This window comes from Callospermophilus lateralis, chromosome 5 (genome assembly GCF_048772815.1).
Source record: "Callospermophilus lateralis isolate mCalLat2 chromosome 5, mCalLat2.hap1, whole genome shotgun sequence".
NCBI classification, from domain to species: Eukaryota; Metazoa; Chordata; class Mammalia; order Rodentia; family Sciuridae; genus Callospermophilus; species Callospermophilus lateralis.
The window spans coordinates 3,321,507-3,338,816 of record NC_135309.1 but is presented as its reverse complement, the minus strand read 5'-3'; the positions used below and the strand labels follow the sequence as shown (position 1 = coordinate 3,338,816).

General features: G+C 58.0%; 1 protein-coding gene across 14 annotated transcripts in view; it reads left to right on the top strand.

Moving 5' to 3' along the window:
- Obscn (obscurin, cytoskeletal calmodulin and titin-interacting RhoGEF) overlaps nt 1–17,310 on the top strand; it is a 134,144-nt gene that overhangs the window by 68,886 nt on the left and 47,948 nt on the right. For 7 of the 14 annotated variants that reach the window (XM_077109434.1, XM_077109437.1, XM_077109439.1 and 4 more), the window contains 15 exons: nt 785–1,048; nt 3,924–4,187; nt 4,639–4,902; nt 5,355–5,618; nt 5,917–6,180; nt 7,138–7,404; nt 8,022–8,288; nt 8,415–8,687; nt 9,234–9,506; nt 10,003–10,199; nt 10,383–10,458; nt 13,771–14,043; nt 14,986–15,252; nt 15,825–16,097; nt 16,942–17,214. In XM_077109434.1, coding sequence (XP_076965549.1) covers nt 785–1,048; nt 3,924–4,187; nt 4,639–4,902; nt 5,355–5,618; nt 5,917–6,180; nt 7,138–7,404; nt 8,022–8,288; nt 8,415–8,687; nt 9,234–9,506; nt 10,003–10,199; nt 10,383–10,458; nt 13,771–14,043; nt 14,986–15,252; nt 15,825–16,097; nt 16,942–17,214 — 3,759 coding nt within the window. The remainder of the gene's footprint in view (nt 1–784; nt 1,049–3,923; nt 4,188–4,638; nt 4,903–5,354; nt 5,619–5,916; nt 6,181–7,137; nt 7,405–8,021; nt 8,289–8,414; nt 8,688–9,233; nt 9,507–10,002; nt 10,200–10,382; nt 10,459–13,770; nt 14,044–14,985; nt 15,253–15,824; nt 16,098–16,941; nt 17,215–17,310) is intronic. The other 7 variants (XM_076856255.2, XM_077109438.1, XM_076856260.2 and 4 more) reach the window with 4 other exon arrangements.

Genomic DNA, 17,310 nt, shown 5'->3' with positions numbered 1-17,310 from the left:
ATGGGCCCTGTGGCTGTATGTTCCAGGGTGACAGTTCCAGGAGGAGAGTGGGGGCTTCTCTCCCTGGCCAGGGTGCTCCTTTTCTTGGTTTGCTCTGGAAGATGGAGTCAGGTATGATTATGGGAGTTTCAGATAGGCTGTCGATGTCCCCAGCCATCTATCAAGATCAGAGAACAGCTGTTACAGAGAGCTTCAGAGAGGTTGTGGCCAGGTGTGGTTTGAATGCAGCCACTGGGCAGGCTAGGCCCTTCAGTCTGGTGCTGTACAGAATCTGAGCTGGGCCAGGCCACAGAGGACACTGTGGAGGGGCATGGCCCTTCCAACCCATGTTCCTGCCCATCCGTCTGGGCCCTGTGACCTTCTGTGGGCCTGTCCTCATGCTGAGGCCCTCTTCCACGTCTCACTGGCCTCCACATGAATGGACAGTCAGTCTGCTGCCCGACCCCCTGGGCCGTCTGTGTCTGGTGCTTCCATTCCTGTTTCCAGGTTGTCTCCCTTTCTGAGTGCCATGTCTTACCCCACGTGTTCTGCGGAGACCCTGGTGTTCTTTGTGGCCTCCTCAGGCCAGTCCCGTTCATGCCAGGCATGAGGTCCATGGATGCTTGGAACAGACCCTGGTTGGGAAGCATGTGGGCAAGACCACGGGAAGCCTCAGCCCACAGCTGGTGCTGAGCAGCTCACCGGACATGTCCAGTTGGGCTCACGTCCTCTCTGTACTGTCTGTGTCCTGTCTCTTCTGTGCACTCAAAGAGCATAATTGCATTCATGTCTTTCTGGCCCCCAGCCCTGCCTGCCAGGTTCACAGAGGGTCTGAGGAATGAGGAGGCCGTGGAAGGGGCCACGGCCACTCTGCGATGTAAGCTGAGCAAAGAAACAGCAGTGGTGTGGAGGAAAGGAACAGAGACCCTCAGGGAAGGCCACAGACACAGCCTGCAACAGGAGGGAGCCGTGTGTGAGCTGCGGATCCGGGGCCTGGCTCTGGAAGATGCTGGGGAGTACTCCTGCATGTGTGGGCAGGAGAGGACCTCGGCCACGCTGACCATCAGGGGTAAAGAATGTGTCCTTATGGGTTGTGGCTTGGCATCTTTGTGTCGTCCACTGCCACTTTCTGCTCCATTTGTAGTACTGCTCCTGCATGGTCTGTGGCCCAGTCCTCTGCCTGGGGTCCTCCTGCTCTTGTTCATGTGCTGTGTTGTCCTCCCCACTGGCCACTTCCCTCCACATCTGTACATTAGTTCACCATCCACACCGTGTGGCTATGTGTGTGGTTCTTTGTGAATCACATGTGCCTTTGGAGTCCTCCAGACTGCCCCATGATCTTAGTGATCGCTTGGCCCTCCCCAGCCTTGCCTGCCAGATTCATAGGAGACCTGAGAAGCCAAGAGGCCACAGAAAGGTCCATGGCCACTCTGCGGTGTGAGCTGAGCAAGGTGGCCCCTGTGGAGTGGAGGAAGGGGTCTGAGACCCTCAGGGATGGGGACCTGTACAGGCTGAGGCAGGAGGGGGCCACGTGTGAGCTGCAGATCCAGGGCCTGACTGTGGCAGAGGCTGGGGAGTACTCGTGCATGTGTGGGCAGGAGAGGACCTCGGCCACGCTGACCGTGAAGGGTAATGGCCACTGTAGCTTCCCCGTGCCTCCTGTCTCCTGTCCCCTTATCAGGTGGTCTATGTCTTCTCTGTGTCTCTTGATGATGTCCTCTGATTCCCTGCCAGCCTTCTGGGTGGTCCCTCCCAGGTGTGCTCCAGGGATGTCCTGGGCCAGAGTCAGAGTAGACTCCAGGGGTGCAGGGCAGAGACTTGGGGAGCAGTAGTGAAGGGCTGCTGCCTTAGTCCACTCAGGCTTCTCTAAGGAGGTGCCACTGACTGGGTGGCTGAAAGGACAGGGGCATGTCTCTCCTAGCTCTGGAGGCCATCGTCCATCACAGCTTCTCAGCAGGGCTGGTCCCTCCTGAGGCCACTCCAGGGCTTGCAGATGCCATCTTTCCCCCTGTGTCCTCATCTCTTCCTCTATGGGTACTGGTCACCCTGGATTTGGGCCATCTGATAACCTTCTTCCTCCTTGAACAGTCATGTTCTGAGATGCCAGATTAGGACACCAACCTGTGGCACCCACCAGTGACCCCAGGGTTCAGGTCCTTCTCACATACAAAATACACTGAGTTAGCCCCACCCAGCATCAGACCTTGTCTAGTCTCGTCTGAATGTCCCCAGGTTGAGACTGGGTTCCAGCTCACCCCAGGGCAGAGTTCCTCCCTGGCTATGACTAGAGCTAGGCAAGGCACATGCTTCCAAAGCGTGGTGGGCCCAGTGTGGGACAGACCCTCAGAGGAGCAGGAACAAGGATGTGGGTCACGAGTCCAGACAGTCGGGAACAGCAGGACCAAGCTCCCTGGATTTCAAGGCTGGACAGCACTCTGCTTTGACTTGGTGCTCTGTCCTGCAAACCTACCAAGGTTGAAGTCTGCCTCCAGCCTGAGTGGAGCTGGCCGGTCCTCTGAAACCGAGCAGGGGACAGCCTCATGCTCTTCCAGGTCTGTGGCAGTGGTACTCCTGCCACTCTGACCACCTTCATGGCCATCTTTTGCTTGAGGGGAAGCCCATGTGTGTGGCTAGTGGCTGTGCTCATCCTGTGGCAGCGTCCTTCATCTCACTTGACTGCTGTCCCTGAAGTCCACGCTGCCAGCATTCCTGCTGCTATAACATTTTCAGCCAGACATGGTGATCCATGCCTGTAATCTGAGTGACTCAGGAACCTGCGGCAGGAGGACAGAAAGTTTGAGGCCAGTCTTGGCAATTAGTGAGGCCCTAAGCAACTTAGCAGGACCCTGTCTCATATAAAAACTCAAAAGGGCCAGGGATGTGGCGTGGTGGTAGAGCACCCTGGATCCCATCACCAGTCTTCAACCACGTGTGTATCTTCAGGACCTCTGTTCTGCCTCGCAGTTGGCGAGTGTCACACCTCTGGCACGTGTGTCCTGCGCAGGGCTTTCCTGTTACCCTTGGCAGTCTTGGCTCCCGGGGAGGAGCTGCCTGGTCACCAGCCACCCGTGAGTCCCCTTAGCAGGTGCTCAGCCATGCCTGACGCTCTCAGGGCATCTCCCACTCTCTTCACTGTGGATCCAGGTGTTTTCTAAGTCTTCGGGACTGGTTCCTTGTTCATGGACAGTTCTGCCTTCTCACGCTCTCCTGTGAGCCATAGGGAGACAGCAGGCCATGCCTGCCACACTTGGCTTAGCTGTCTCCCAGCTGGACATCCATCTGGTCCTGCTGTTTCCCACTGCTGCCCTCCACAGAACATTGGAGCACAATCTGGCCACTTCTGTGCCACTTCATAGCTAGGATCACCTTTCTTCCACTCCCCAGGAGTGTTTCCCTGTGTCCATCTAGTCCTGGCCAGAAGCACTGTTAGTGTCTGTATTTCCTCTGTCAGGCCCTTTCTGGCTAGCTGGGATTTTTCTAGCATATACCTCAAAAGTCTTCCAGTCTCTGGCCACCATCCAGCTCCAAAGCCGTTTGTAGTTCTTGTGGGACCTACTGACAGTGTAGCTGGAGCCTGCAGTGAGAATTTCACTTGTGAGGCAGGGAGGCTCACAACTGGGAGCTGCCTCCCACAGGGTCCAGGGAGAGGGGTCACCGCATGGTACAGACGTGAGCTCGCAGCTCTAGGCACCTGGTGTGCTTCCCAGCAATGAGAAGTTGTGGGTGGGAAAGATGCCTTTGAAGAAGGAGGACGTGGAACGGAGCCCTTCTCCCAGCCACCTGATCAGGAGCAGGCGCGTGCAGGACCTCACTCAGACCCTCACGGATCTCCCACTCCTGTGACCCTCCAGGCGTCCTGCTTTATTTTCCTTCCTTGATGTTCGGGTCTTGACCTCAGAACCTGCAGAAGGTTTGATGGCCTCTGTCCATGTGATCCTTCCTAGCCCTGCCTGCACGATTCACTGAAAATCTGAAGTCCAGGGAGGCCATGGAAGGGACCACAGCCACACTGAGGTGTGAACTCAGCAGAAAGGCCCCTGTGGAGTGGAGGAAGGGTGTGAAAACCCTCATCAGTGGGGACAGACTCCGCCTGAGGCAGGACGGGGCTGTGTGTGAGCTGCAGATCTCCGGCCTGGCCACAACTGATGCTGGGGAGTACTCGTGCGTGTGCGGGGAGGAGAAGACAGCAGCCACATTGACCGTGAAGGGTAAAGACTACGTGGCCTAGTAGATCTGTGTTCTGATGTCCACACACTGACCTTATGTCAACTGTCACTCAGTCCACCTTCTCTTCTGGGTCTGTGACACCCTCTTACCCTTGTGTGGGATTGTAGCCAGCTGGTCTGTCAGTCTGTCTCTTGTCCTCATTATTGTCATGTTCTGTCCCCTGAAGTTCCCCAACACACCTGAGGTTCTTCATGTGTTTCAGACCCTCCCTGGCCTTGCACGTCAGGTTCACAGGGAGGCCTGTGGAGGCCACAGAGTGGGCCAGGGCCACATGTGCTCAGGCTGCACTGGGGAAAGATGAAGGCCTTCGTGCTCAGCACACCCAGCAGGGGGCTTATGTACAGTTGCGTTTCATGTCCTTTCTGTTGTCCACGTCCATCCTCTCTACGTGCCTGGAGAGCATGATAGCATCCATGTCTTTCTGGCCACCAGCCCTGCCCGCCAAGTTCACAAAGGGTCTAAGGAATGAAGAGGCTGTGGAAGGGGCCACGGCAATGCTGCAATGTGTGCTGAGCAGAGAAGCCCCTGTGGAGTGGAGGAAGGGTGTGAAGACCCTCACCAGTGGGGACAGACTTCGCCTGAGGCAGGACGGGGCTGTGTGTGAGCTGCAGATCTCCGGCCTGGCCACAACTGATGCTGGGGAGTACTCGTGCGTGTGCGGGGAGGAGAAGACAGCAGCCACATTGACCGTGAGGGGTAAAGACTACGTGGCCGAGTAGATCTGTGTTCTGGTGTCCACACACTGACCTCATGTCAACTGTCCACTCAGTCCACCTTCTCTTCTGGGTCTGTGACACCCTCTTACCTCTGCATGGGATTGTAGCCAGCTGGTCTGTCAGTCTGTCTCTTGTCCTCATTATTGTCATGTTCTGTCCCCTGAAGTTCCCCAACACACCTGAGGTTCTTCATGTGTTTCAGACCCTCCCTGGCCTTGCACGTCAGGTTCACAGGGAGGCCTGTGGAGGCCACAGAGTGGGCCGGGGCCACATGTGCTCAGGCTGCACTGGGGAAAGATGAAGGCCTTCGTGCTCAGCACACCCAGCAGGGGGCTTATGTACAGTTGCGTTTCATGTCCTTTCTGTTGTCCACGTCCATCCTCTCTACGTGCCTGGAGAGCATGATAGCATCCATGTCTTTCTGGCCACCAGCCCTGCCCGCCAAGTTCACAAAGGGTCTAAGGAATGAAGAGGCTGTGGAAGGGGCCACGGCAATGCTGCAATGTGTGCTGAGCAGAGAGGCCCCTGTGGAGTGGAGGAAGGGTGTGAAGACCCTCACCAGTGGGGACAGACTTCGCCTGAGGCAGGACGGGGCTGTGTGTGAGCTGCAGATCCAGGGCCTGGCCCGGGAAGATGCTGGGGAGTACTCGTGTGTATGTGGGCAGGAGAGGACCTCGGCCACGCTGACAGTCAGGGGTAAAGACCTTGTGTGGCCATGTGAACCTCCAGCTGGTGTCTGCACCCTGTCTCCGCCTCCTACCTCCTGCATCCACACACGGCCCAGCTCCTGTGGCAGCCCCGTGGCCACCTGTCCTTTCCTCCCCTGGGCTTCTTTCACCTCTCCTTCTCGTGTCCATGTCCATCCTACTGCGTACTCTGTTCCTCTGTGGTTACTTGCTTCCTTCCTCATCTGTGCCACCACCCACCTGTCCACACCATGGTCCTCTGGCAGTGTGTGGCCCCATGTTCTCAGTGACCACTTGGCCCTCCCCAGCCCTGCCTGCCAGATTCATAGAAGATCTGAGAAACCAGGAGGCCACAGAAGGGTCCACGACCACTCTGCGGTGTGAACTTAGCAAGGCAGCCCCTGTGGAGTGGACGAAGGGGTCTGAGACCCTCAGAGATGGGGACCGGTACAGGCTGAGGCAGGAGGGGGCCACGTGTGAGCTGCAGATCCAGGGCCTGACTGTGGCAGAGGCTGGGGAGTACTCGTGCGTGTGTGGGCAGGAGAGGACCTCGGCCGTGCTGACCGTCAGGGGTAAAGACCTCCCATGACTGTGGGCTTGTTTGGGTTTCTGCCTTTGCTCTGTGTCTAGCCATGGCCATGCTGCCCCTGTTGTCCAGAGGGAGGGTGCCCTTTCCCTCTGTCTCATGCTGTTTCTCTGTCCTGCTTGGATTTCTGTCATAGCACTGCCCAGTGTACTAGTGCCTTGCCAGTCTCCCCAGGGACCTCATATGGCCAGCTGTCATGGAGGGACAGAGTTCCCACCTTGTTTTCCTAATCACTTTTTGTCATTCCTCCTCAATCTCTGCATGCCACGTATAGCCCAAGATTTTCTTTTGGGAGCCCTGGGGGTTCTGATGCCCAGGGAGGTTCCCCAGCCTGGGCTCTGCACTTTGCCCCTGATTGCCAGTGTGTCCACATGAGGCAGTCAGCACCTGCTGCCTCTCAGCATCTCAGGGGCATGAGGGACAGTCCTGCCTGGGGATTTCTGGGACAGCCTGGCCTGCAATGGGAATTATGGCCTTTCCCGTGGACTCAGCCATGCCCTAGGGTTTGGCCTGGGAAGACACAAAGCCCTGCCCTGTGATCTGAGCCTCCTATCCCTGTCCTGGGGTCTGGGAGGAACAGGGCCTTGTCCACAGTCTGGGAAGGATATTGCCTTGTCCTGTGGTCTTGGGGAGAATCACCCTTCCCTGGAGTCTGGTGGGAGTGGGACAAGGTCTTGTGCTGGCCAAATGACTGTATGACTGGACTTGGCCCTGCTCTGGTGGTCCAAGGGGGACACAGCCCTCTGGCAAGGCTAGAGGTTCTGAGGGGGAGGCTACCATTAGAAAAGCCTGTGGCAGATCTCTGCTCTGCCCCCAGCTTCCTCACCTCCCTCCTTACATAGACCAGTCCTGTGGAGGTAGGCCAAGGGGCTGGGAGAAGCTGGGCTCCCAGCTCTGGCCAGCTGTGTGCCTGATCTTGACCCTGCCTCCTCCCCATCTGCAGTTCCACAGGCTGTGTTCCGGGAGCCCCTGCAGTGCCTGCAGGCCGAGGAGGGTTCCACAGCCAGGTTGCAGTGCGAGCTGTCCCTTCCAAATGCCACTGTGGTCTGGAGCAAGAACGGCCTGGAGCTGCAGGCTGATGGGCGACGTGAGTTGCAGCAGCAAGGCTGCACCGCCGAGCTGGTGCTGCGGGACCTGCGCCGCGAGGACGCGGGCGAGTACAGTTGTGCTTGCGGCTCCCAGGCTACCAGCGCCACCCTCATGGTCACAGGTGGGCGACCAAGACAGGGCGAAGCCTAGCGTGGGTGCAGAGTCCGCGCTGACCCTCAAGGCTGCAACCTGGGGGGTGCCAGCAGAGAGGACCCGGCTTAGTAGGGCGGGGCGGACCTGCCCTAATAACTTTGCTCGCTCCTCCCACCTCGTGGTTCTGCCCGCCCAGTTCCTCCCTGCGCCCCAAGACCACAGGACAAGGCCGTGGACAAGGCCCTGTTCCTCCCAGACCTCAGGACAGGGCGCATCACCTAACCTTTCTTCTTTCTCTCTCCCTTACCCGTTGGGCGCCTCTTCCTGTGCAGTCCCCCAATTCCTCCTGGTGGCTGTGATCCCGCCCCCTCCCCGTAGTGCGGGGGTCCTGCCCCTGTGCGAAGCCGCTAGCGTGTGCTCCGCTTCTCTATATCCGCTCCAGGACCTCGCTTCCCTGGGTCTCTCCCTTTCTGGTAGCTTTGCTGGCCAGTATTGCCTCTGCCCCATGCAGTTCCCCAGTTGTTTCCCAAGGGTATGCCTTGTGGGTTCGACTCAGGATTTGACCGGATGTGGTTCTCCACCTGCAGGGTTCTGGGTCTTAAATGCTCAGAGTCTCGCTGTCATGTTCTCTTTCCTGCCCCACAGCTGCGCCCGTGCGGTTCCTCCGGGAGCTGCAGGCCTTAGAGGTGGATGAGGGAGCTACAGCGCACCTGCGCTGCGAGCTGAGCCAGGCGGGAGCGAGCGTGGAGTGGCGCAAGGGTTCCCTGCAGCTCTTCCCCTGCGCCAAGTACCAGATGGTACTGGAGGGCTCCGCCGCCGAGCTGCTGGTGCGCGGGGCGGAGCAGGAAGATGCGGGAGACTACACCTGCGATGCGGGTCAGGCGCAGACCACAGCCTCTCTTTCCATCCGCTGTGAGCTGCCCACCGGCCCCTGTGCTTCCCCAGCAGCCTCATACCTCAGGGGTGGGCAGGCACCTTGCTCAAGGCGAACATGAGGTGGGAACCTGCAGTCTTAAGCTTTCCTTTCTTGTCCCTCAGCCCCCAAGCCCAAGTTCAAGACCCGGCTGCAGAGCGTGGAGCAGGAGGCAGGCGGTGTGGCTCGGCTCTGTTGCCAGCTGAGCGAGGCTGAGCCAGGGGCCCCTGTGCAGTGGCTAAAGGAGGGCGTGGAGCTGCCTGTGGGCCCCAAATATGAGATGCGGTGCCAAGGGGCCACGTGCGAGCTCTTGGTCCACGGGCTGGAGGCCAAGGACACGGGAGAGTATGCCTGTGTGGTGGGTGGCCAGAAAACCTTGGCCTCCCTCAGGGTCAGAGGTGAGCCAACCAGGACCTTGTGCCACACCCTCTTCCTGACAGCTCCCCTGGGGGCATACCTGGCTGTGACAAGTGCAGCTCACAGGGTGGTGGAGGTCCCTCAGATTATAGGCTCTCTTCTTCCTACATCACCCCCATTCTGATCCTCCAAGAGAAGGGCTTTATGGGGGTAGGCATGAAGCCTGCAGCACTAAAGGCAGTGCTCCCTCCTGCCCCCCAGCTGGCAGCAGACTGGCCTGAGCTGGCCTGGTGGCCCTTTCTGGCACCTACCTGCTCTTCCTGAAGGTCTTACTTTCCTGGTGACCTGGCCAGGACTGGGCCTGTAGCAATGTTGGAGCCAAACAGGGCATCTATCCACTGTCCTGCAACCAGAGTTGTACCCTTGGCCTTGGGGAGACAGCCGCCCCAGCTATTTCTAGACTCATTGAGTGAAGCAGCTGGCAAATGCCACACAAGGCAGAGGAGTGTTAGGTGGCCAGGAAGGCTTTCTAGAGGGGCACTGGGGCTGGCCCAGCCTGAAAAGGGACCCTTCTTACCACCCACTAGAGCCTGAGGTGACCATCGTGAGGGGCCTGGTTGATGCCGAGGTGCAGGCTGACGAGGATGTGGAGTTCAGCTGTGAGGTGTCACGGGCTGGGGCCACAGATGTCCAGTGGCGCCTCCAGGGCCTGCCACTGCAGAGCAACGAGGTGACAGAGGTGGCTGTTCGGGATGGCTGCATCCACACACTCCAGCTGAGGGGTGTGACACTTGAGGACGCTGGCACCGTGTCCTTCCACGTGGGCAGCCATGCATCTTCTGCTCAGCTCACTGTCAGAGGTAGCCAGCTCTGGGTGGGCCTGCCCTATCACTACCCCTGGGAGGCTGTCCTGGCCCAGCCTCTGTTTGGGACAGAAGTGGACAGCAAGGGTCCCTACTTTTGGGATCCTTGGTTGTTGGTAGAGAGAGGGTCTATGAACTGGCCATTTCTTAGTAGCCCCAGTCAGGACGGAATGATTCTGGGCTGAAGACTGAGTCATGCTGGTGAGCAGGCAGTGGTGGGCCCCCCAGAGCTTACCAGTTTTAAAGCTTCAGTTTCCCTCTCCTGATTTTCATGAGGGGTCACTGCAGACTGGCCGCCCCAGCCTTCAGCCATCTTGGCATTTCCCTTTAGTCCAAGCCCTGGCTAGAGGAAGGACTGATAACACACCCCCATGTACTGTCTTCAGGAATTGGGGTGGGGTCACCAGGGAGGACCTCCAGGATATGGAAGCTATGCTAAAGAAGGAAGCATCCTGGACGCAGAGGCTGACACCCATGCCTACCCTATGTCTAGTCCCAGAGGTGACCATCCTGGAGCCCCTGCAAGACATGCAGCTGAATGAAGGCCAGGATGCCCACTTCCGGTGCCGGCTGTCCAGAGCTGCAAGCCAGGAAGCCCGCTGGGCTTTGGGAGGGGTACCTCTGCAGGCCAACGAGATGAATGACATCACCGTGGAACAGGGCACGCTTCACTTGCTCACCCTGCACAAGGTGGGGCTCTGGGACCTGTTCCACTTGGACAGGGATGGTTCCAGCTCCATTCAGAAAGACCCTCTACTAGGGGTCAGGTTAGGGAGGTGATGAGCCCCATCACTGGGGAATGGCTAGATGGACCAGTCCTTCCTGTCAGGATGAGTTGGCCAGGGCTGAGCATTTTCCTCCCTGTGTCCTCAGGTGACCCCTGAAGATGCAGGAACCATCAGTTTCCAAGTGGGCTCATGCAGCTCAGAAGCCCAGCTGAAAGTCACAGGTGGGCAGCTCTCTCCCATACCTAGGCCCTGGCCTGTGGAAGCCTGTTTTCTGGGCACCACAGAATCTTGCCTAGTGGCAGCTGGTGTGTGTGTGTGTGTGTGTGTGTGAGAGAGAGAGAGAGAGAGAGAGAGAGAGTGTGTGTGTGTGTGTGTGTGTGTTGGTGTGGGGAAGAAACCCTAGACTTAGCAATTTTCCAGTCCTTGATCCCTCAAGTCATGGAGTGGGGTAGGCTGGTGAAGATCTTGAGGAATGCTGTGTATGGGGGGAGCACAGGCCAGGACTGGTATTCTCTGTAGGAGAGCCTTGCTGCCTTGGACCCTGAGGTGGAGACAGGGTCTTCTGGACATCATCTTCCAAAGCCTGTCCTTCTGATATGGTCCATGTGGGCCCACACACATCCATGTTGAAACGCTCTTGCATACCACACAAGCTCAAAGGTGTGGATGCACAGCTGATGTGTGACACCTGTGTGGACTCAGGCATGGTGCACATGGCCCCAGAATGCAAACAGGACTTTAGGAATCTTCAACTTGGATTGTACCTTGACTCCACAGGTCACTCTTGAGTGCATTCCCTTGCTGCCCTATTCCTGGTTCTCAGACTGGTCCCATCAGTCCACACCAATCATCCATTCATCCATCCACCCATTAACCACCTCTCCATCCACCCTCCCATCCATCCATCTCTATCCATACATTTATGTATCAACCATCCATCCATCTACCATTCATTCATTTACTACCACCATCTGTCCACTGTCCACTCATGCACCCATTATCCATCTGTCTATCCCTCCACTTTCCATTCATCTATCTTCCACATCTAGCTATCCACATACCTTTTCACTCATCCTCTGTCCATCCATTTATCACACATTCATCCATCTACCACCAGTTCATTATCCTTCTGTCCATCCACTAACCCATTAACTATCCATCGATCCACCCATCAACCATCTACCAGCCACTATCAAACCACTTTACTCACCATTGAGCAAGCCCCTACCATGGTCAAGTCCTGGACCTTGAGGTCCAAAAGTAGCTTTGCCTTCAGGGATTCCCTGTCTGCTTGGAGGAGCTGGACATGGAGACAGTGTATGTTTGAATCTCATGCTCTCCTCCCCAAAAACCTAAAGAATGGACAGATATGGTCAGCTCTGTGGCCTGGAGGCTGGGAAAGGCTACTTAGTGCCTTAGGTTGAGTGATGAAGATGAAGTGTCATGGGTTTCCTGAATGGGAGCAGTGCAGGAAGGGCCTTGTGTGTTCCTGGGGCGATGACTATGTGGGGGTGACATGGCTCAGTGTCCCTTGCCTGGGAAAGATGGCTCATTATGCATACCTCACTGTGATCTCAGGGGGAGGGCCCTGGACCTAGGTGTGTGAATGGATGTCCAGGTAGGGGTGTGATAGGCAGGCCTGGGAACTGGTTCTGGAGGCAAGACCCAGGAGCTGGCAGAGCAGGAGAAGGAGGTGCAGGTGTACACTTGGGGAAGGCGGCTGCTGGTGGGGTGCATCGATGGGGAGGACTGTGGAGAGGCTCCTGAGGGAGGGCTTGCTGGGGTGGGCATGGGGGTTGCCCCACACAACACTGTCCTGATGGGCTCTGGTGTCTGCCAGTGACTCCCACCTGTCTCTTGTGGCCTGCCTCATGGGGTAAAGGCATCTAGGCCTTACCAAGCTGAACAGTGTCTCTGTCTTCACAAGGAGGCCCCAGGATGGCCCATGGAAAGCGCTCAGAGAAGCACAGGGTGGGGGTGACATCCTCCCTGCCTGGCCCTAGGCAGCAGGTGGTGGACGAAGTCTCTGTCTGGTCCTACTGGCTGGCCTGTGGGGGATGGGAGGATTAGACGTGGATGCTGGTATCCTCTCCCTCCAACCACCCTGAGTGTCCATCAGGAGGTAGACAGGATGGAGACTGTATGGAGGACACAGGAGGGCAGCCATGATTCATCTGGGAAGGCCCTGAGCTCGGACCTTCTGTGTGACAGGGACAGGAATATTTGGATCCAGCATCAGGGCCCTGAACCCTGGGGCTGAGGGACTTCAGAGAACAACTGGATGAGGTGCCCTCTTGGGATTGAAGGTGCCCCCAAGGGCAGAGAGGTCCCCTTCTGAGGCCAGCCACCACCCCTGGGGAGAAGCAGGTGCTGGAGCCTCTGCTTTCTGCCCTAACCTGGGTCAGACGAGGCATCCACACTAGAAGGAGCCCCAGTCATGGGGCTTGGGGCTTGTCTGCTCTCCTGATGATCAGGGTACCATGCATGGCATGGCCTCCTCTGGGTGAAACCTGTAGTGTTCTGATGAGGTGTGAGCTGGGCTCACCGTGGTGGCCTCTGTGCCTCTCTCTGTGAAGAGGGTGGATTTCTAGACCCCAGGGCTCAGGTCATCCTTTTGGTCTGGATGGTGCCAGCAGGCCCCAGGGTGGCCCCACACCAGTGAATCTCAGAACTAGGCCAGCACATCTCATTTCTGACATCTGTTCTAGAGAATGGTCACTATTCTCTTCCTGTCATACTACCTCAACCTAGAACATTTGACCAGACACTCCCAACAGACATAAGCAGTTCTCCAGTGGACACCCACTGGGTGTCTTGTGATTCAGTTCTGACACTATCTACCCAGATTTAGCACAGACCCTGCAAGCTAAGGGCTCAGTTCATAGGCTTCCCCGGCCTCAGATGTCAATGGCAAATCTCAGGTTGCTACCCAAACTTCTGAGTGGCTTCAAGTGAGGGCTCCCACTGTCCTCTCCTCATGCTTGACCAGTTTGCTAGGACAACTCACACAAGTCAGGGACACACTCACCTTGGATAGCTTGTTGCAGAGGATCCCGCTCAGGGACAGCCAGGTGAAAGACAAGAATGGGAAAGGACACAGATTCCATGTCCTCTCCACGCTGCCCTCCCAGCCTGTGTTCAGCACTGTGGAAGCTTATCTGGTCTTGTTAAGAGTTTGTCTTATGGAGATTGATGTCCAACCACCCTGCTTTCTCAAAGGATGGGGCTGAGCCTTGTAACCCTGTAATCACTTGATCTTCTTGGTGACCAGTCCTTTCCTGAAGCTATCTCAGGGCTGGGCCTGAGTCACCTCGTTAACATAATCTCAGGTGTGATTAAAAAAAAAAAAAAGAACCTGTTATGTATAACGAAGGGACTTGCAGCATTTTCAGGAGATTCTGCTGAGGTTAGGAGCTCTGGGCCAGGAACTGGGCATAAAGACAAAACCTGCTATCATAGGACACACCTGCACCAGTAGCCCCAGGTGGCCTCTAAGTGATGGACCTAGCCCTCCTTCTTGCCCTCTTATGCAGAGGCTGCACTGTGCCTGGTCCGTGGCCTGCAGAGTGTGGACGTCTTCGCAGGGGAGGTGGCCACGTTCTCCTGTGAGGTGTCTCGTGCGGGTGGGCCAGAGGCCCACTGGTGGCTGGATGGCACCTTGCTACAGGACAGCCCCCAGAGTGCCATCACTGTGCGTGATGGGACCTTTCACTCCCTCACACTCTCGGGCCTGGGGGTGGCCGACTCAGGCACCATCACCTTCCGCACAGGGCCCCTGGTCTCCACAGCCAAGTTGTTGGTCAAAGGTATTGACCACTGGGGACTTCCCCATGCTGGTGCTTCTGCTCCCGCTGCCACATGCTTCCTGCGGGCTCCTGGGGAAAGGGGGAGGATGGGCACTGAGGGTGGGGATTGTCCCCAGAGCCAGAGGCTGGGCATCACTCTACATGTGCCACCTACCCTGGGCACCCCCAGGAGATGCAGTGGGCAGCTCTTACTTTTGAATGGGAGATCTAGCTGGAGGCTACGTCCACTGCCACCTGCCAGGTAGGGCCAGTACATTGCCGCCTGCTTGGCCACCAGTCACCTAGCTAGCTGCACATCCCCAGCCACGGGGGCCAGTCCCTTCGGGGGCCTTTTTGGGCTTCTGAGGGGAGGCCCATGCCCTTGGCCCTGGCCTACCTGTCCCTGCTCACATTTGTTCCTCTGCTGTGAGCTCAGCTGAGATCCGTGCCCTTCTGGGGAGGAGCTGGCCAGACAGGGAGAGTAGCAGCTGCTAGGGTCTCCCTAGCCTCTTCCCGACAGCTCTGCCTGGTGCCTGCTGTGTGCTGTCATGTTGAGATTTCAAAAATGGAGATGGAATAGGGGCCCTGGGTGGGCAGCAAGGCCCCCGGAGAGGGGCAAGCAGGGCAGGGGCTCTGGGTTCTGGAGCAGGCCCTAGGGCATCCAGAGGAGCCTTTCCAGTGGCGTATGTTTCTGGGGGCCAGCAGGTATGTGGGGCCAGAGGAGCTCTGCCTGGACAGAGGTGAAGCCTAGGCACTATGCTCATGGGTGAGGTGTGTCTGGTGGAGGGCTCTGGGCTGCCGTGTGGGTTCCCTTCCTAGCCACATTCTAGGCAGCTCCTGCTAAACTGTCACCATGAAGCTCCATGCTTGCAGCTGCTGAAGCCACTAACACTGAGTGGGGTGGGTGGGCCATGGTGGTGCTGTTTCTCAGGGCTGATGCGTGTCCGGCGTGTTGGCCGACAGATCCTACGGTGGAGGTGGTCAGTGCCATGCAGGACCTGGCAGTGGAGGAGGGTGGCTCTGCCGAACTCCTCTGCCAATACTCACGGCCGGTGCAGGCCACGTGGAAGATGGACGAGCGGGAGGTACACGCAGATGGGCACCGTGTCATCATAGAGCAGGACTGGACTGTGGCCAGGCTGACCTTCAGGCCGGCCCTGCCCTGTGACAGTGGCATCTATTCTTGTGAGGCCGCAGGCACTCGCGTGGTGGCACTGCTACAAGTGCAAGGTGAGGCCACCTGGCAGGCAGCCCAGGTCCAGCACGGCTTTGGCGTGGCTCTGGCCATGCAGCAATGGTGGAGTGGCAGGCAGCAACAGCCAGCTCCGCACTGCAGGGGACCTACATAGTGGGAACAGGCCCGGGAGGTGGCAGGCAACCTGCCCTGGGCCTGCACTGCTGCGGATCAGGGCATGCTGCTGCTGAGCTTGTGCTTCTGGGAGGAACCATGGCCAAGAGAACCTGAGAGGGAGGGGGGGACAGGGGCCGAGGACCAGGGAGGCCTCCATCAGCAGGGCTATGGGGGAGTGTACCTGAGCAGTAGCAGGGCCAGGAGTGCTATTGGAACACGAGGACAGGGTTGTGTCCATGCCTGTGACTGAGCTGGCTGGGTGGTGTGAGTCTGCGGTCTGTGAACACCTGTGAGTTTCCTGTGGTCAGGAGACCACTGTTGATGTGAGGGGCCCAAAGGGTGGGCAGGGTGTGGAGGGAACCCTATAGGCCTGGGTGCCGCCCTCCTGAAGCTGCTGACTCTCCCAAGGGACAGTGAGGTCAGCAGTCCCTGAGCCTTGCTCTTCCTACAGCCAAGAACACCGTGGTCCGGGGCCTGGAGAATGTGGATGTGCCTGAGGGCGGGGAGGCCTTGTTTGAGTGCCAGCTGTCCCGGCCTGAGGTGGCTGCCCACACCTGGCTGTTGGATGATGAGCCCGTGCACACCTCGGAGAACGCGGAAGTGGTATATTTTGAGAACGGCCTGCGACACCTACTGCTGCTCAAAAACCTGAGGCCACAGGACAGTTGTCGGGTGACTTTCCTGGCTGGGGACATGGTCACCTCTGCTTTCCTCACCGTCAGAGGTAATGGCAATGAGAGCTGGTGGGGCGGAGGTGGGTGAGACCCCTCCCACAGGAGGTTGGGCCACTTTCTGGGCAGCCCAAGGTGGCTTCCAGGACTCTCCCACTAGAAGGGAAGTTGCTCCTTGGGAACCACCACTCTACCTCCAAAAAGAGTTGTCTGGGCTGCTCACTCAGGGAAACGGAGGATAGGGCCTGGGACAGGAGCAGCTTGCAGGAGTGTCCTCCACCTGGGCTGGTGGTCTCTGGGAGAGTGCTAGGGCCCTGCAGGGCTGCCAGATCAGAGCATGCTGCTGCTGAGCTGTGCTTCTGGGGGAACCATGTCCAAGAGAACCTGAGAGGGAGTGGGGACAGGGGCCGAGGACCAGGGAGGCCTCCATCAGCAGGGTCATGGGGGGAGTGTACCTGCGCAGCAGCAGGGCCAGGTGTGCTGTTGGGACATGAGGACAGGTTTTGTCTATGCCTGTGACTGAGCCGGCTGGGTGGTGTGAGTCTGTCGTCTGTGAACACCTGGGAGAGGGCGGGGCCTGGAGAGTTGGCTGGAGGCAGGACATCAGTCTTTGAGATAAGCCCTGTGGCTAGGGAATGGAGTGAGAAGTGGGGAGCCCGAAGGGGGTCTCCAAGACTCCTCCAGGGGTTGGGCAGTGCTCCCAGGACTGGAGTGCAGCTTCCAATGCAGGGCGTGTGTCTCCCAGGCCCCTCCAGCATGGGGCTCTGCAGGTAGGGAGAGCTGGTGGAGATGGAGTCTCTGTCCACTCCCACTCAGTGGGAGACCCAATGGGCTGTGCTGAGCTTGCCCTCTCTGGACCCTCCTACACACCTGCATTCATTCCACCCCTGACTGCAGGCTGGCGCCTAGAAGTCCTGGAGGCCCCCAAGGATGTAGTTGTGCGAGCTGGCACACAGGCTCGCTTCACCTGCGTGCTCAGCGAGGCCCTGCCAGTGGGTGAAGCCACCTGGTACATCAACGGAACTGCGGTACAGCCTGACGACGACTGGACTGTCACAGCCGACGGCAGCCACCACACCCTGCTGCTACACAATGCACAGCTACACCATGCTGGGGAAGTCACCTTTGCTGCCCGAGACGCAGTGACCTCAGCTCGACTTTCGGTGTTGGGTGGGTGGTTGACTGTGTCACTTCTCTGCAGATTGGGCTGGGTCCTGCTATGAAATCTGTCCCACCCCCAGAGTCTTAGGATGCTCCCTCCATTCC